The sequence below is a fragment of the Sardina pilchardus genome, chromosome 14 (genome assembly GCF_963854185.1).
Source record: "Sardina pilchardus chromosome 14, fSarPil1.1, whole genome shotgun sequence".
NCBI classification, from domain to species: domain Eukaryota; kingdom Metazoa; phylum Chordata; class Actinopteri; order Clupeiformes; family Clupeidae; genus Sardina; species Sardina pilchardus.
The window spans coordinates 16,221,038-16,236,279 of NC_085007.1; the positions used below are offsets into that span (position 1 = coordinate 16,221,038).

The following is a 15,242-nucleotide window of genomic DNA, read 5'->3' on the forward strand; positions in this document are numbered from 1 at the left end:
AGATCCCCCAGTCTGTTTTGTGTGTTGTTTGTCAACCCTCACCAATATGCTAAAGATTACCCCAAAGTTATTCCAGATGGAGAGTTGGTGCCAGTTTTTTCGGTGATAAGGCCTGGCAGCGGATTAAAAAAAAAAAAAAAGTGGCTTTCCAGACAAGTTTGAGCTTTGATAAATTGCTCCAGTATGCTGACGGCAGCGTTGTGTAGCCACCATCTATGCTCTCCACTGGAAGGACTGCCATTGGACTGTATGGGGGGTATCAGAGATCTGGTCAGTCTCTTCGCACTGGCAGTGAGGGGACTGGAGAGGCGAGACTGAAAGGGGAAAAAGAGAGTGGGGGGAAGGAGGAAGCAGTATTAGGACAAAAACAGCGTGTTAAGAGCCAGGGGTGGTGCATGCACGTGTATGCGTGTGCGTGCCTGTGTGATGTGTGATGATGCGTGCGTGTGTGTGTGTGTGTGTGTGTGTGTGTGTGTGTGTGTGTGTGTGTGTGTGTGTGTGTGTGTGTGTGTGTGTGCGTGTGTGATTTGTACGTGAGTGAGTGAAAGAGGGACAGAAAGAGAGATAGGAAATGGAGAACAGAAAACCGGGAGAAATAGAAGGGAGAGTCCCTTTCTTCACTGTCCGTCAATGTTTCCAGAGACACACTCCATAAAGAAGATATGGAATTGGGGAAAAGAAATCGACGGCGTCTTGAACTGATTGGGGCATTTTGCTCGGCTGGAAAACGCCTCAGTGTTTGCCGTTTCTTCATCGCAAGGCCATCACAGCTTGTTCGCTGCGGAGTGGTTTGATGTGATGTGCTTTTCAGGGGCTTAATTAGGCCACAAACAAAATGCCGTTTGTCTGTGATGGTGACGCGCCGCCCGCACAAAAGGGCGTCCAACAACAACAACAATTATATTTGTGTTTGCCGTCCAGAATAATTGAAACCAGGTCAGTAAAGCAGTGTGAAATTGCGAGAACCTCATATGGTGACAAGTCATTTAATCCTGATTGAATCCAAACAGATTGCTATAGATCAGAGTGAAGTTCTGAATGAAGTTCTTGTTGAATAAAAGTTAAGGAAACATTAAGCTGCAGTAATTGGAATCATTCAATTCTCCCAGATCGATGGTGAAAAATAAAAGAGAGACAGCCTCAGGGCCAGTATTTTCGCCAGCATTGAAATATACAAAGAAAACAAGCACACAGTCCCAAATAACAACCTTAGAGAAAGATATAAGGCTTATGCCAAGACAAGAAAATAGGCACTGCTCACAAAGTCCTTATCAGTCAAGACAGAGCTGTCCCTCCAGCCAAGAAAGGCCAACCACCCATCACACACACACACACACACACACACACACACACACACACGCTACCATGTAAGTGATGAAAGATCAAAGAGGAATGTGGGGGAACTCACTCATACCATTCTCAAGCATCTGCTCTGTCTGTGACAGAGGAGGGAGGCCAGCTCTGACTGGTGACTGAGTGGGATCTGTTAGGGAAGTGACAGACAATGACCCCATAGACTTCACTTTGTTCTCCCCTTCATACTTTTAGGAATACTAATGTTGGTACTATTCATAAACATTTCATTCAACCAAATATGGTGTTGCAGCTTAGTAATTGTTGCATATTTTTGTATCTCTTGTTTTTCCTTCTTAATCTCTTGCTTTTCCTTGCTTGCTTGTATGTGATTGTGCTGGTGATGTTGTTATGAAATATTTATATTCCACCAGTATGTTTTAGTCTTCAAGTTTAGCCTTTTGTGATCTTTTTTTTTTGCCTGCAACAAAACAGTGTTGCTGGGATGCAAAACAAACGACTGGTTAAATCTGACAGCGCCCAATTCCATCATACTGTGTGTCCTAGAAACCCCCCCCCCCCCCCCTTCCTCTTCCTCCTCCTCCTCTTCTCCTTGGCATCTCAGCAGTCGGGCACGTCAGGGAGACTCTGCCATGAGCGGCTTTGACAGCCCAGACACACTTCGGGTTTCCTTGGCCAGCCGCCCCATAAGCCAGGCACTGGCCCACACATACACGCCGCTAGTGTATTAAACTCAAATTCCACATCTCCTTCGCAGGAAAAGGGGAGCACGCACACACTCCGTGTTGCCCGCCCGCCCGCCCACCCGCCCCGCCAGGTCTTAACGGCCGCCCTCACGTCGTCTTCTTGCCCAGTTTCTCGGCGCGCTGCTCTGATCCCCGATTCTGAGACGCTCTTGATGGCACCGGGACGGATGTCTGCTCCACTTCCCCTTTCGTCTGGAGCTGGAGCTGGAGCTGGACTCGAGCGGCTGTATTATTATGCCTGCCCTCTTTGAATCTCCCCTCGCTCACTTCCTGTCCCTCTGGCTCCCAGCGTGGGGAATGCATACGGGATGAGCGCAAGCGCCGCAGGGTCGCGAGGGGACAAACGCGGCTACTGAGGTCTCCACAAGTTATCTGGACGGACGATGCACCGCTGTGGCTCGTGAGCGCACCGCGTAGAGACGCAAGCCCAAGCGTGACGTGAAACGGAGTTTTCACCTGACAAGCATTCGATTAATGATGGATGATACTAAGAATTGAAATCTACTACACGGCGGTGCCGATAGGGCTTGGCGGCGGTGTACAGGATTGTATTGAAAGCAACAGAATCTGAGTAATCGAACGTTGAAAGCGATGTGCGTCACGCTCACATCAGCACCAATGTGCAAGGGCCATTAGTCACCGCATAGATCCAAACAAGTGATGGATAAGGCATCGCCACGGAGAGTGTGTTTCTTCAAGTTGCATAAAACTGCTGTGCAGAAACATCTAAAGATATCAATGTGATTTTATTCAATTAACGTTATGCAAACATGCCTTGTAGCATCAGAGACTTATTATACTTATACACTGGAGCTGGGTATAAGGGCTGCTGTTTGGAACAAGGCAAAACATTGCATTTGAAAAGTTCACCAGGAATGACTGTTTTGGACATCATTTTTGACGCATATTTGAGTAAGAGGCTACCCAGCTTGGATTAATTAAGGTGCTCTTTTGTCAAAGTGATGTATTTTGGAAAGTTGGAAAGAACAGCTTGAATTCAAGTAAACTTTCCAATTACAATCTATGCCTGATAACGTTTGAACATGGTGAAAGGTCTGCTGACCTGTCACCTGGGTTCCTCGGTGAAAAGCATGGAAGCCAAAGACTGCAGTATGTAACGGTAGAGTGTTACAAATGTACTCTACTACATTATTATCATGTTATGTTATTGTGTTATGGTTATGGAAACTATCAGAATGATTGTAGGTGATGATGCTGCTTTTGAGTAAGAGCTCCATAATATTTACACAAAAAATTGATTGAGGGACTGATTTCGTTCTTGAAGGATTAGTACAAAACATTGCAACAAGAAGGTGACAAGTTATTTTACATTATCAGCAGGGTATTGTTACGACATATGGGAGAGATATGGTTGGTGGCAGGTATTGTTACGATATATGGGAGAGATATGGTTGGTGGCAGGTATGGTTACGACATATGGGAGGGATATGGTTGGTGGCAGGTATGGTTACGACATATGGGAGGGATATGGTTGGTGGCAGGTATGGTTACGACATATGGGAGGGATATGGTTGGTGGCAGGAATTGTTACGACATATGGGAGAGATATGGTTGGTGGCAGGTATTGTTACGACATATGGGAGAGATATGGTTGGTGGCACATACCTTGGCAGGCCCCGGTGCGGATGTTGGGGATGAAGCCGCGTCGGCAGGGCTGAGGCTGCGCTGGACACATCTCGCACGGGTGGCCCCAGGCTCGGCCCACGGTGGCACAGCACAGCGTCTTGGTGCAGACGATGCCACTCACCTGGCCCTGGCACATCTGGTTGTTGACCTGGGTGAAGCAGGGCCCTGTGCGGTAGTCTTACGGGGTGACAGAATTGGAAGCCGTACAGGTTAGTGGATGGCCTTACTGGACATTAGAGTTCAACTTCTACACTTTGAGTGATTCATCATGTCTAAACACAGGAATTAGAAATGATTGACTAAGGACATATCCTTTTGTCTGAAAATGGGAAGCATTGTAATGTGAGAACATTGTGACCCCTTTTATAACACATTCAGTTTATGCACAACTCTCTATTACAGAGGAAAATATCATACTTTGGCATCCAAAAAGAGGTGTCTGAAAGAACAATTTCCAATATGGATCGATTGCAATTGAAAGAGTGATTGTTTTGCACTTTAGCCAAGCCAAATAAATTCTGACTAGACAAGAGTTATGCTCTCAAAAATTACTCCAAAATCAGAAAAGATATCATTTAAAAACCCTTATTTTATATATCTTAGCAACAAAAACAAAACAAGAAAAGTCAGCATGTGCAGTCAATTTTGAAGCAAAACACTTCATTCAGATGAACGTCTCCCTCCAAAGGAGACCTTCAAACACCGAGTATCCACTTGAGCGAATAAATATTTGACTTAAAAGCCTCTGGCTGCAGCCCGGGGGAAAGCACCACAAACACATCATGAAACTCCAAATAAGCATGTAAGCAGTCGGATTTAGTGTGGTGACGAGCGTTATTGCTCGCAGTTAAGAAATCATTCCCGCCATTCCTAGGACCCTGGGATACCCCCCTTTGGACTGGCTCTTTGCTTGTACAGCGGAATCCCTTTTTTTCTCCCCCTCTCCCGTCCTAACTGAACCATGCCTCAGCTCCTCGAGCGGATCATCCCTGTGGCCTCCGCGAGTAAACCCTCATAAAGGGCTAGCCTCCTGGAAAAGCGTGCACATCTGCGGCGACTGTTGTAAATTGCTGAGCAAAACGGTAAATACAGCTGCAGAGAGGCACAGGCCTCGCAGCGCCGTCTGTGTCGCTCTCCGCGGTCGCTTTTAAAAACTGGCGTGTAAACATTTACAGAAGACACTCGGAGAGACCCCACGTTCGGTGCCGCACGTCAACGTGACGGTCAAGACAGGATGTGGGCCCTTCAGGAGATGGAGGAGACGACGGGCGGAAGATTAGAGCGGATTAGTGGAGAGCGAGTTGGGTTTGTGGTTTAGGCTAACAGTATTGACAGAGACGTAGTGAGAGTGGCAGAATAGCACAAATGGTGGAATATCACAATGCTAAATATAGGCTCTGCTTGGGGTAATGCATCCATTTGGCAAATCCAGCAATCTATGTCTGTTCATTCACAAGAGCCACCAGGAAGAAGCCTTTCAGAGCAGCTCTGAGGTATGCAACAACAAGAGAAATGTGGTATTGTAAGGCCAATTTCAGTCTTGGTTTCATTGTGCTAGGGCCAGGAACACACTGTCCAAAAGTCATCTGTAGTCATGTTCATCTTAAACAATCAAATTCTATTCTTGACAATGGAGAATTTTAACCTATAGGCCTACCATATGAGTAATATGCCACGATACCCCTGGCAAAGTACTCTGTGGCCTCCACACTAATATCACACAGGATTGGATGCACAGGATCTCCCTGTAACCCAGTTCATTATTACTGTCCAGACTTTAGAGCTAAAGACTTCAACCCTAAAGCACTTAAGAGCCTTTAATAGGAAAAAGGAACTTTCTAGATGAAAAGTGAACACTGGGAGAATTTCGATTCCCTCTGAGGCACACTTGTGTGGCCCACATCTTGCAGTCTTTCCCATCAAAGGACCACTGTCAATATTTTCTTCATACAACACTAGGTGAGGGTAGATAAAGGAATGTGCATATATTTTCAAAGGGTATACCTCCATCCATCACAGTATGTTCCAGAGGAATGATTTGGTTCAGTATTTGCTTTTTCTATATTTAGTTATTGAATCTATCCGCAAAGCAACCTCTTGAAGACAAGGGGTGGGCATCACTATGAATCAATGTTTGCTTTAAGCTGGGTTTTTTTCTTCATTAAAACAAGTTAGTACTTCCAAGGCCTAATATCATAGTGTCAGGCACCCATGGCTAATGCTACTCAAATGTTATTGGAACCACTGCAGTGATGTTGAGAAAAACTGCAACTCGGTAAAAAGTCTGTCAAAGTCACTAGAGGCAGCAAGCTGCATGAGGGGGGTGATCATGTCAAAGCTATTTAGTCAATGGTGACAAAAAACTATTAATGGGACTGATATATCAACACATCTCTGCATTTAAAGAGATTCCTTAGAGAACTTATTCGTTTTAAGAATGACTCAACTGGACGAGAATTATTGCTTTAGTGAAACAGGAGAAGCCAACCACCAATAAATGGCAATCAGAAGGCAATCATGAATCATTGTCTGAGTCGTGGGTGTTGTCTGAAATGAATTTGACACAGTGTAAACAAAGAGATTACAGAAGCAAGAGAAAAGTCCCACCGATGGAACACCAGATTTGTGTCTGGGTGGAGCTGGGATGCATCTTCGCCTCTTTTTCCTCGGGGATAGGGTTAGGGGAGTCAAGGACAAAAAAAAGAGCTAGGCTACATCATCCTCGATCTGTCACAGACATGCGAGAATGGCCAGTCTGACACACAAGCACAAACAGTTCATCTCATCCGGCTGCAAGCCGACCTAAATTTAGAAAAACATGGCTCGCTCAGAGCTCTGAAATCGCGATCGTTTACTATTTCCACCAATGTTTAGGGTTGAGTTACATTATAACCGCCTACAATCACTTGCTTTTCACATAGAAGCAGCAGCATTCAAGCGGCAGCAGCATCAGAGGCATGACAAACAGAAGGATCATTTCAACAATAAAAGATCCCACCATTATCCCTATTCATGTTGTCTGAACACTGCACTGCCAGAGGCTTTAGCATTATATCATTGCACTGATTTGATTCATGGTTTGTTGATGCCAACAGACATTTGCCTTTCATTTAATTTCCATTTGTTGTATCACAAGGGGAATTAATTGCAAAGACTTCAGTGCAAATTCACCACTGTATGCTTACTGCTACTTAACATGAACTGTACATTGTGCCAGCAATCAACAGCACGCTGTTTCTGTGCCACTTTGATCCTCTATAAATATCATCACATGGTAAAGTTGGGACCACAGTTTGCATAAACTGAGTTGATGTATTAGTTAAAAGGAAATTTTTTCTGACTGGTTTAAAGTCGCTACAGTCTCTGTCGCAAAGTTTCAAAGTATACAGTATCTTGAGACATAAACAATTGTAACTCACACAGTCCCACAACTAGTACAGCATCAGTGTGCAAATCATTCATCCAGAGAGATGCAGAACTTAATACTGATTGCTTCCTGTCATTGACACTAGGGCCAATCAACAATTTCCCCGCATCACCACTATACAACAAAAACATCCAGCGCTTACCAATGCGGCTATTTATACTGTAATGAGGGGAAATACAGTCTTTGCTTGTTAATGTTTTTTTAATGGTGAAAAAACACCTCGCTCAATTAAGCAGACCTTATATGAACTCTACGTGGTATCAGTACACAAAGCAGTGTCTGTGTCCACCTAAGCAACACTTGAAAGAGTCCTCAAAATGAGGACTTCTGAAGACCCAGTACCATGCTGTGTCATCTGCAACTGGATTCGATCTGGATCTCCAGACGACTCCATCGGGAGAAGGGCCCCACGATGGGCAGAGACAGGGGAGGAAATGAGTCTGGTCAGCCCCAAGCTCTGAGCGCTCACTGGCTAGCTGGCTGGCTGGCTGGACCTGCTATACCCCGAGTGCTCCGTTCGTCTCCGTCAATCTCTCTGCTCCACACGGACGGAGAGATTCTCTCCGTCTTCGTTTAGGCACGTTACACATGTGTTCCGCATTACTGACCAGCCGTGCGCTTCGGCTCGCCATGCACTCATAAGGCAAGAGAGGCTTTCCCCTTCCCAGCCTCTATCCTTTATCTAGTCCAGCCCACTATGGTCAAACCCAGCATCTCCACTGGCCTCCCTCTACAGCGAGACGGACTGACCGACTTGATTGGTCAATTCATCTTCTTCACCAATGAGGGACATTTTTCACTCAGTGAAACGCTTGGCGGTTTCAGACACACTGCCATTTCAGGAAGTGGCAGAATCTGCGGAGAAATGCCAAGCGCCTGCTAATTGGGAAATGTCCCCTGGAGTTAAAAGGGAACTGGGGGAACTACAAGCAAACTTTGATCAATACATTTAAACACACAACATCACGGAATGAGCTTTGTTTACGTGGCAAAACATTTCCAACATAAACTCTTTACTTTCCATGACGACATGCACCAGGAAAAAGCACCCTGACAGTAAAACTCCTAGGTCTCTGCACATAGAAACAGACACACTCTTGAAAAGATTATAGCCTGTCAGACCACTAGCCCCTACCCCTGCATAACCCACATCATCAGCTCTTCTTCTAGCAATGAGCAAAGCAGTTTCTTCTGCCGTGCGACAAACTGCGACATCCTTGATGACACGTCAAGACACACAGCTGTCAGTGGTCTGGTCTCAAGTCGAAACGCAGGTCCCCCGAACTGGTGATTTAATCAGCTGGACCCAGTGACTTGAAACACATTCCTTCCCCCCGGTCTCTGTTCTGATTAGAGGGGGGTTTCAGTGACAGTTGGAGGGAAACGTTTACTTTTTCAAGGCCTGTCCAGGTTTTTTCTCTCTCTCCGTTTTTCCAAAACTACCTATTCAAGACCTCTAAATCAGGTTGTCAAAATGGGGGCCCTCTATTTAAAAAGTGAACATATGACAGACCAGCACAACACATAACAGACTGCTTGGCAACGGTTACTAGGGCGAATGAAAGTGAAGTGTGTGAGCGAACAGGTGACGGTCCAGGGGGAGGGAGGGAGGGGGAGGGGGAGGAGGTGAGGGCGAGGGCGGCTCAGGAGGAGGGAGAGGATGAGAACTTTACACAAGGGCCCTGCGACTGACCTCACTGATGTTACAGAACATGAGCTTCGGTCATACACGTCTACACACACAGCCTGACGTCCATTTCAACAGACCTGCCACTAGAATTTTGACCCAAGATGGGTTGTAACAACAATTTCACAGGAATACGGTTTTGTCAGACAGAGTACACAGCATGACCAATACGACTCCAGCCTACGTATACACATTTCAGCGTGTTTCATCAGACAAGTGGAGGGAAACTAGATAACCCTCTCTACACACCCACATCATCCAATCATCCCACTTGTCTTGGAACCAAGCGCTTATTGTTCTTGGTCAGATTCATCTCCCCGTGGTGTGTGTGTGTGTGTGTGTGTGTGTGTGTGTGTGTGTGTGTGTGTGTGTGTGAGAGAGAGAATGTGTGTGTGTGTGTGTGTGTGTGTGTGAGTGTCCGCTGTCTGATATCTTTCCCAGAGGTACCCCAGAGGGCCACTGGAGGAGTGTCTGAGGTATAAATTAGCCGGGGAGCAGAGCTGACACATAACCCAGCAGCAGCAGCAGACCGCACCTGGGACTGCTGTGTGTCCACACACAACCAGGGAGGGCCAGCGAGACGTCTGCATGCATGGAGTCCCTCTGTGATCTGCTATAGGCTAGGGGTGCACTGGGGGGGTTGAGGAAAAGACTCCCTGTCTAGAGGTTTAGTCTAGGGAGGAGGTGGAGGGAATAGGGTGAGATGGCAAGGGCGTGAGTGTTTTGGGGGGGGGGGGGAGGTGGGGGTTACAGCTGATGAATCTCCTAAACTTGTCAGCCTCTCCCAAACTCCTCATACACCCAGAGGAGCATCGTAGGTGTTCCCAAGAGGGCCTCATTACATTGAGGAATTCATTAGCAGACAAATACATTGCATACGTGCTGTGCAAATGAAGCCATCTTCATTCCAACGAGTCAAATCATTTCCATTATAACTACCAAAAACTCATGCAGGCTCTTTTTCTGCTTGAGAAACAGTCGTGTCGACAAAAAAGTGACATCTTTAACACAAATCTCTCCCTCTGTCTGTCTCTGTCTCTCTCTCTGTCTCTCTCTCTCTCAAAAACAGGAAAAAAGACACATTTGCTTTCTATCAGCGGCTCCACTGGGCAGCTGAGAGGGACTAGAGTTCTGGATGGCTACCAGTGTAAGTGCACTGGAGCAGGTACAGAGGTGCAGATGGGAAGAGTCCGGTGCACATGTTTTGGAAATGAGAGGAAATAGAAGAGGCTCTCTTCTTCTATCACGTGGCCCTGCCTCTACTTCTCCTTCTTTCTCTGCCTCGCTTTTTTCTCTCTCTGTTTCTCTCTCTCTCTCTCTCTCTCTCTCTCTCTCTCTCTCACACACACACACACACACACACACACACACACACACACACACACACACACACACACACAGACACACAGAGACAGACAGAGAGAGAGAGAGAGAGAGGGGGGGGAAGAAAGAAAGAGACAAGGAGACTAACACTTCTCACTACTTTATCCCCACTTCTTTCTCATGCTTCCTCTCCCTTTCTTTCCCTTTCTCTCTTTTCTCCCTCCCTTCCTCATCCCAGCCCCCCCACCCCTTTTCTGAGTTAGTCACTTCCTTCATGAAGATACAGTGAGGGGCAGGCAGGCAGGCGGGCAGGCAGTCGGCAGTCCCACGTGACATGGTCCAGGCAACAGCAAAGTCCAGAAACCCCCCACCCACCCCAACCGTACGCCCCTTCTTCACACACACACACACACACACACACACACACAACACACACACACACACACACACACACACACACACACACACACACACACACACACACACACACACACACACACACACACACACACACACACACACACACACACACACACACACACACACACACACACACACACACACACACACACACACACTCCATCCCCCTCGCAGACATAACAGTGAGACAGACTTTCCACACGGGGCTTCTCCCTCTTACCTCTCTCACACTGGGGCCCAGTGAAGCCGTAGACACAGGCGCACCGGCTCGGCCCGATGCAGCGCCCGCCATTCTGGCACTGCCTCTCACAGACGGCTGCAGGGAAACGGGGAACACAAGACCCAGACAGCGGCTCGTTAGCCTCACACACACACAGATACAACACCACCGAAACAAGACAGGCACAGACACTGTACACATGGTGGAGGTTACACACAAGCGCGCCAACAAACATCACCGACGATTAACAAAAAAAAAAGCCGCTTTGACGGAGGAAAATGTTTGTCAAACACTGATTGTGTGTAAATAGTTTGTGGCCTGCCTACAAGCATGTCCCATGCTAACGACAAACTGATGGAGAATGTGGAGCGTCGGTCTTCTGTATGATAGATGGTCTGGAAGCATTTTTTTGGGAAATAGCCATTTAGGCCTGGTGGAAGAAACTCATCTTTTTAATTGAGAGCTGTGATCTCCATTACACTTATTTGGACAAAGCAACTCATCGTATGGGGTCATGTCAACTGCCAACAGGAGGAGAAGATCCTCGAGCTGTTTAAGTGATTAAAAGGTCATTACATGCAGTTCTTCCATTCAACCAGAACTCCCATGCATTCCCTTAACAGGCAAACTGGAACGCTCCAAAACAGCTCGGTCGTGGGCTCTCATCCTCGCCTTTTTCCATCGGATGCCAAGAAGCGACGGGTTTGAGACGATAAATCAAACCGGCCCCCGACCCGACTGTGTATTGGACACTTTGCTGAGTGCAGGTCTGAGGGAAGAGCCAGAAGAGATTTTCGTTTTTTGGACCTTCAACTTCAAGTCTGTCCACTTCCACCACACCCAACCCCATCCTCTCTCTCTCTCTCTCTCTCTCTCTCTCTCTCTCTCTCTCTCTCTCTCTTCTCTTCCACTTATCATCACTGTCATCCCCGTGCGCGGTAAACGGCAACTTGCCGATGATTTACGCCACCTCGAGCCTGCTGGTTGCCGCGGCCCATTAGACTATTCCAGGTGACCCGCGGATGCCTGAGAGACGCAGATCAGACAGAGGGAGGGGGGGGGGGGTGAGTCCGGCAGGGGCCGAGGCCCCCGCGGCAAGTCGAGAGGCGCTGGGAATTACGGGCCCCTGCGCTTTATGGCAGGGCAAGACCCCTGATGGAGGCGAGGGCCCTGGTCTTTGGCGAGAGACTGACGAGTTGCGACCCCACCCCTCAGGGGTCTGTGGGGGTTATGGAAAAGCTTTTCAGAGCGTTTGGAACATCTGAAGAGTGAATCTCAAACTCTGACGCATGGAAACACATACAACATAATAGATTATACAGTATATAGACTAGCCCTGTCATTTTCAGCTGAGAGATGAGATGTGAGACCGTCTAGGAGAGATAGCTAGAATTCCAGAAGTGTAAAATCTAGAGAAAAAAATAAGTATTTAGTCTACTTTGCTCTTAGAAGTGACATACTTCCTGACAGATTACAGGGGCATGCCAGCTATAAGATAGATGTGTCTGCAGTTCATTGTGACGCCGTGAATGGTCATTCGTTGTTTTGGGCAGTGAAAGATGGAGGGATGCTTCACTTACGTTGTCCACAGTGGGCTCCTGTGTAGCCCTTCGGACACTGGCAGTGGTCCTCAGCACAGGCTCCGCCATTCATACACCTGATACTGCACTGCTGAGCTGCACATACATTGAGCAATGTCAAAAAACAACACTGGACGTCTAACATGAAAGTCAATGTGGAAAACAAAAAAATACAAGATAAGGCTTCATGCGATTTCAAACAAGAATGCTCAAGATCTACGATCCTCATCACCGCAGAATGCGACGCTTAGCATATTTCTATTTGTTTTTCGTCTGGATGATGTGCTGTTGAGTCAACAGTATTCATTTCCCATTCTCTAACTAAGGGGATTCCAGTCAAATGATTCCAGTGGGGATAAAAAAAAATCATAAGCTCGCTCTCTGTGGCTTCGTCTTAAGAAAGCAGTTTTTCATGGGGTCACTTAAGGAGGAAGAGGAGGAGGAGGACTTACGGGATTTGGTCGCACAGGTTGGGGCAATGTGACCGCTTGGACAAGTGCACATGTTGGGGCGTGAGCAGAAACCATCTCCACAGCTGTTACGGCATATGGCTAGGAGGGGGGGAAGAAAGGGACAAGCCAACATCAAACACAGAACATGTGTCAGCACTGACAGCTGGGTAGATAAGGAGTGGGGGCTATTCAGGTCAAAGTCACAGGAGCACTTGAATTGTAATGAGAGCATGACAGCCAGGTAACCTTTATGGAGGAGAACCTGTTCGAGGAGACATTACTTTCTAGTAACCCACATCTACAGTAGACACATTTACTTTTACACGGCTACAGAGGGTTAATGGTTATCCTATGTTTACTGTATATGTAAAGGTAATATGTATTGTTACTCTATGGTTTAGAGAAAGGTGATCAAACTATAGCTTGAATAGTATGAATGCTATGTCTCTATGGATAAAATGCATCAGCTAAAGGAATCTATGCAAATGTGAAGTCTAGCAGTAGGCTATGCATTCCATCTAGCACCCTCACACCATGCAAACATCCCTACTGTAGTTCTGCACACAGGGGGACATGGCACACTGACCAACTCACGGAGAGGGAGAGAGTTTGTTATACCACATCTGGTGCACTACTTACGCACGATACACTGGTTGCCCCCTGGCAACGTTTTCCAGCCTGGACAGCAGTAGGAATGGAAACGAGATCCACACACATTTGGTCTGTAAAACAGTTATGCCGTGTTGGTTACGAACTGACACATTAATCAGTTTGGAATAGCCTTGAGGTTGGCTGGAAGTAATTTATCGACAGCATCCTTGATGCGGGCTTTTATGTGAGGTCAACACAAACAAATGGCGCCATGCAAAAAGAGACAGGCAAGTGCTTCTACTTACATGGCTGAGTGCAGGGCAGCAGAGGTAATACATAAATAATATGAACAACTGTTAATAATTCAACCTTTGGAGAACTGGACAGCACCAAACAATGACACTGAAAACGTTCAGAGAACAATTTTGACCATGTAAAATGCACACCCAACATTTAATTAATTAATTCCCCAGCCCACATCATCAGGTGCTGTTCATCAGTTCAGAAGGTACTTATCCTTACCCTAATTATCTTTAAAATATGATATTATATACTGTATTAAAAACGTAGCCTACACAGATCCCACACACACATTGATCAAAGGTGCGACAGAAATGCTTAGATAACTAGCACAGAATTCATTCGTTTCCAATGTCTTGAGTTATAGAGGTAAACATATGCGATATATTAATTTGCTGTATCTGAACATCAGAAACTCCACCTGAAAAAACTTTCCCCAGTCTTACCCTGTTAGTGCATCTTGTTTTCCACGTCTGCGTACCCTGCTACTTGATGCAGAGCCATCATATTGAGTCCTCCCGTGATTCTGAGGAATCTGTCCCATAACAGTATTCATCAAAATGCCCAACAAACTCACATATCCGAGTACAAATGCCATGGTCCACTTTATCCACATCATGAATGTTTGTTTTGAATGTAAAAATAATCAATATTCAACCTGATAGGCTAGGCTACTAAAAAAATCCTGCGTAAACGTTCAACTGGCTAGAAAAAGTCCATTTTTTGTCAATAAATCCCAACGTAATAGGGTTTGCGTATGTACGACCGAAGTATGCAACAAAATAATGGCAAACATAAGATTTGCACTCCCTTCGTCAGAAAAATGCCCATCCAGCCATGGCAAGCAGTAAGTCTAAGATCCAGAGAGTGCAGACTCGGAAGAAACTCTAACAACACAAGAGGAAAAGAGCGGAGGTTCAAACGCGGTGGCTGCACAGTGCGTGGAGAAGAGGCTCCAGTGGTTTTGCGTGTGCTCCTGGTGTCAGATGGTGCGCAAGTCGCAGCAGTCAGCGTCTACGGTGCACCTACAGGCTATGCTGATGGCAGGACAGACAAATGCGTCCTCCCAGATAACTGGCCGCTGGAGAATTCTCTACACGTGTCTGTCATGTTTATGTATGCCCCACAGTTGAGTGACGTGCTTTTGACTTGTCCTCAAATCAGCGTAGAAGGCGCTTTTTTTTTTATGGCACCGTAGCCTATCTTGGGTAAACATCCAAACCTCATTATAAAGAAACATGTAAGGCTGGACGTCTGGCAATTTAGGGCAAATAATATGAATAAATATATTGTCAATTCCGTGATACCCGAAAAATAATTCTAAAACACAGAACGGTGTGGGTGGTCGGTAGTCTGATAGTTAACCAAGTTCACACTGCTGAATTCATCCACCCATACATTGCAAACGGAATGTGTGTAATTTGCCCCTCTTTCGCTGCAATCCGTTTGGCCACCCCTCTGGCATATTTGTCTATAAAACTAGGCTTCAAACATTTGGGACGTTACAGCCTATCCTGAGTTGAATTGAAGAACTT

General features: G+C 46.4%; 1 protein-coding gene across 1 annotated transcript in view; it reads right to left on the reverse strand.

The window, feature by feature from the left end:
* LOC134101268 (fibrillin-2-like) overlaps positions 1-12,883 on the reverse strand; it is an 86,752-nt gene extending 73,869 nt beyond the window's left edge. The window contains 4 exon segments of the mRNA XM_062554870.1: positions 3,687-3,884; positions 10,785-10,880; positions 12,365-12,460; positions 12,817-12,883. Coding sequence (XP_062410854.1) covers positions 3,687-3,884; positions 10,785-10,880; positions 12,365-12,460; positions 12,817-12,868 — 442 coding nt within the window. The 5' untranslated portion in view covers positions 12,869-12,883.
* Positions 12,884-15,242: the final 2,359 nt, after the last annotated feature.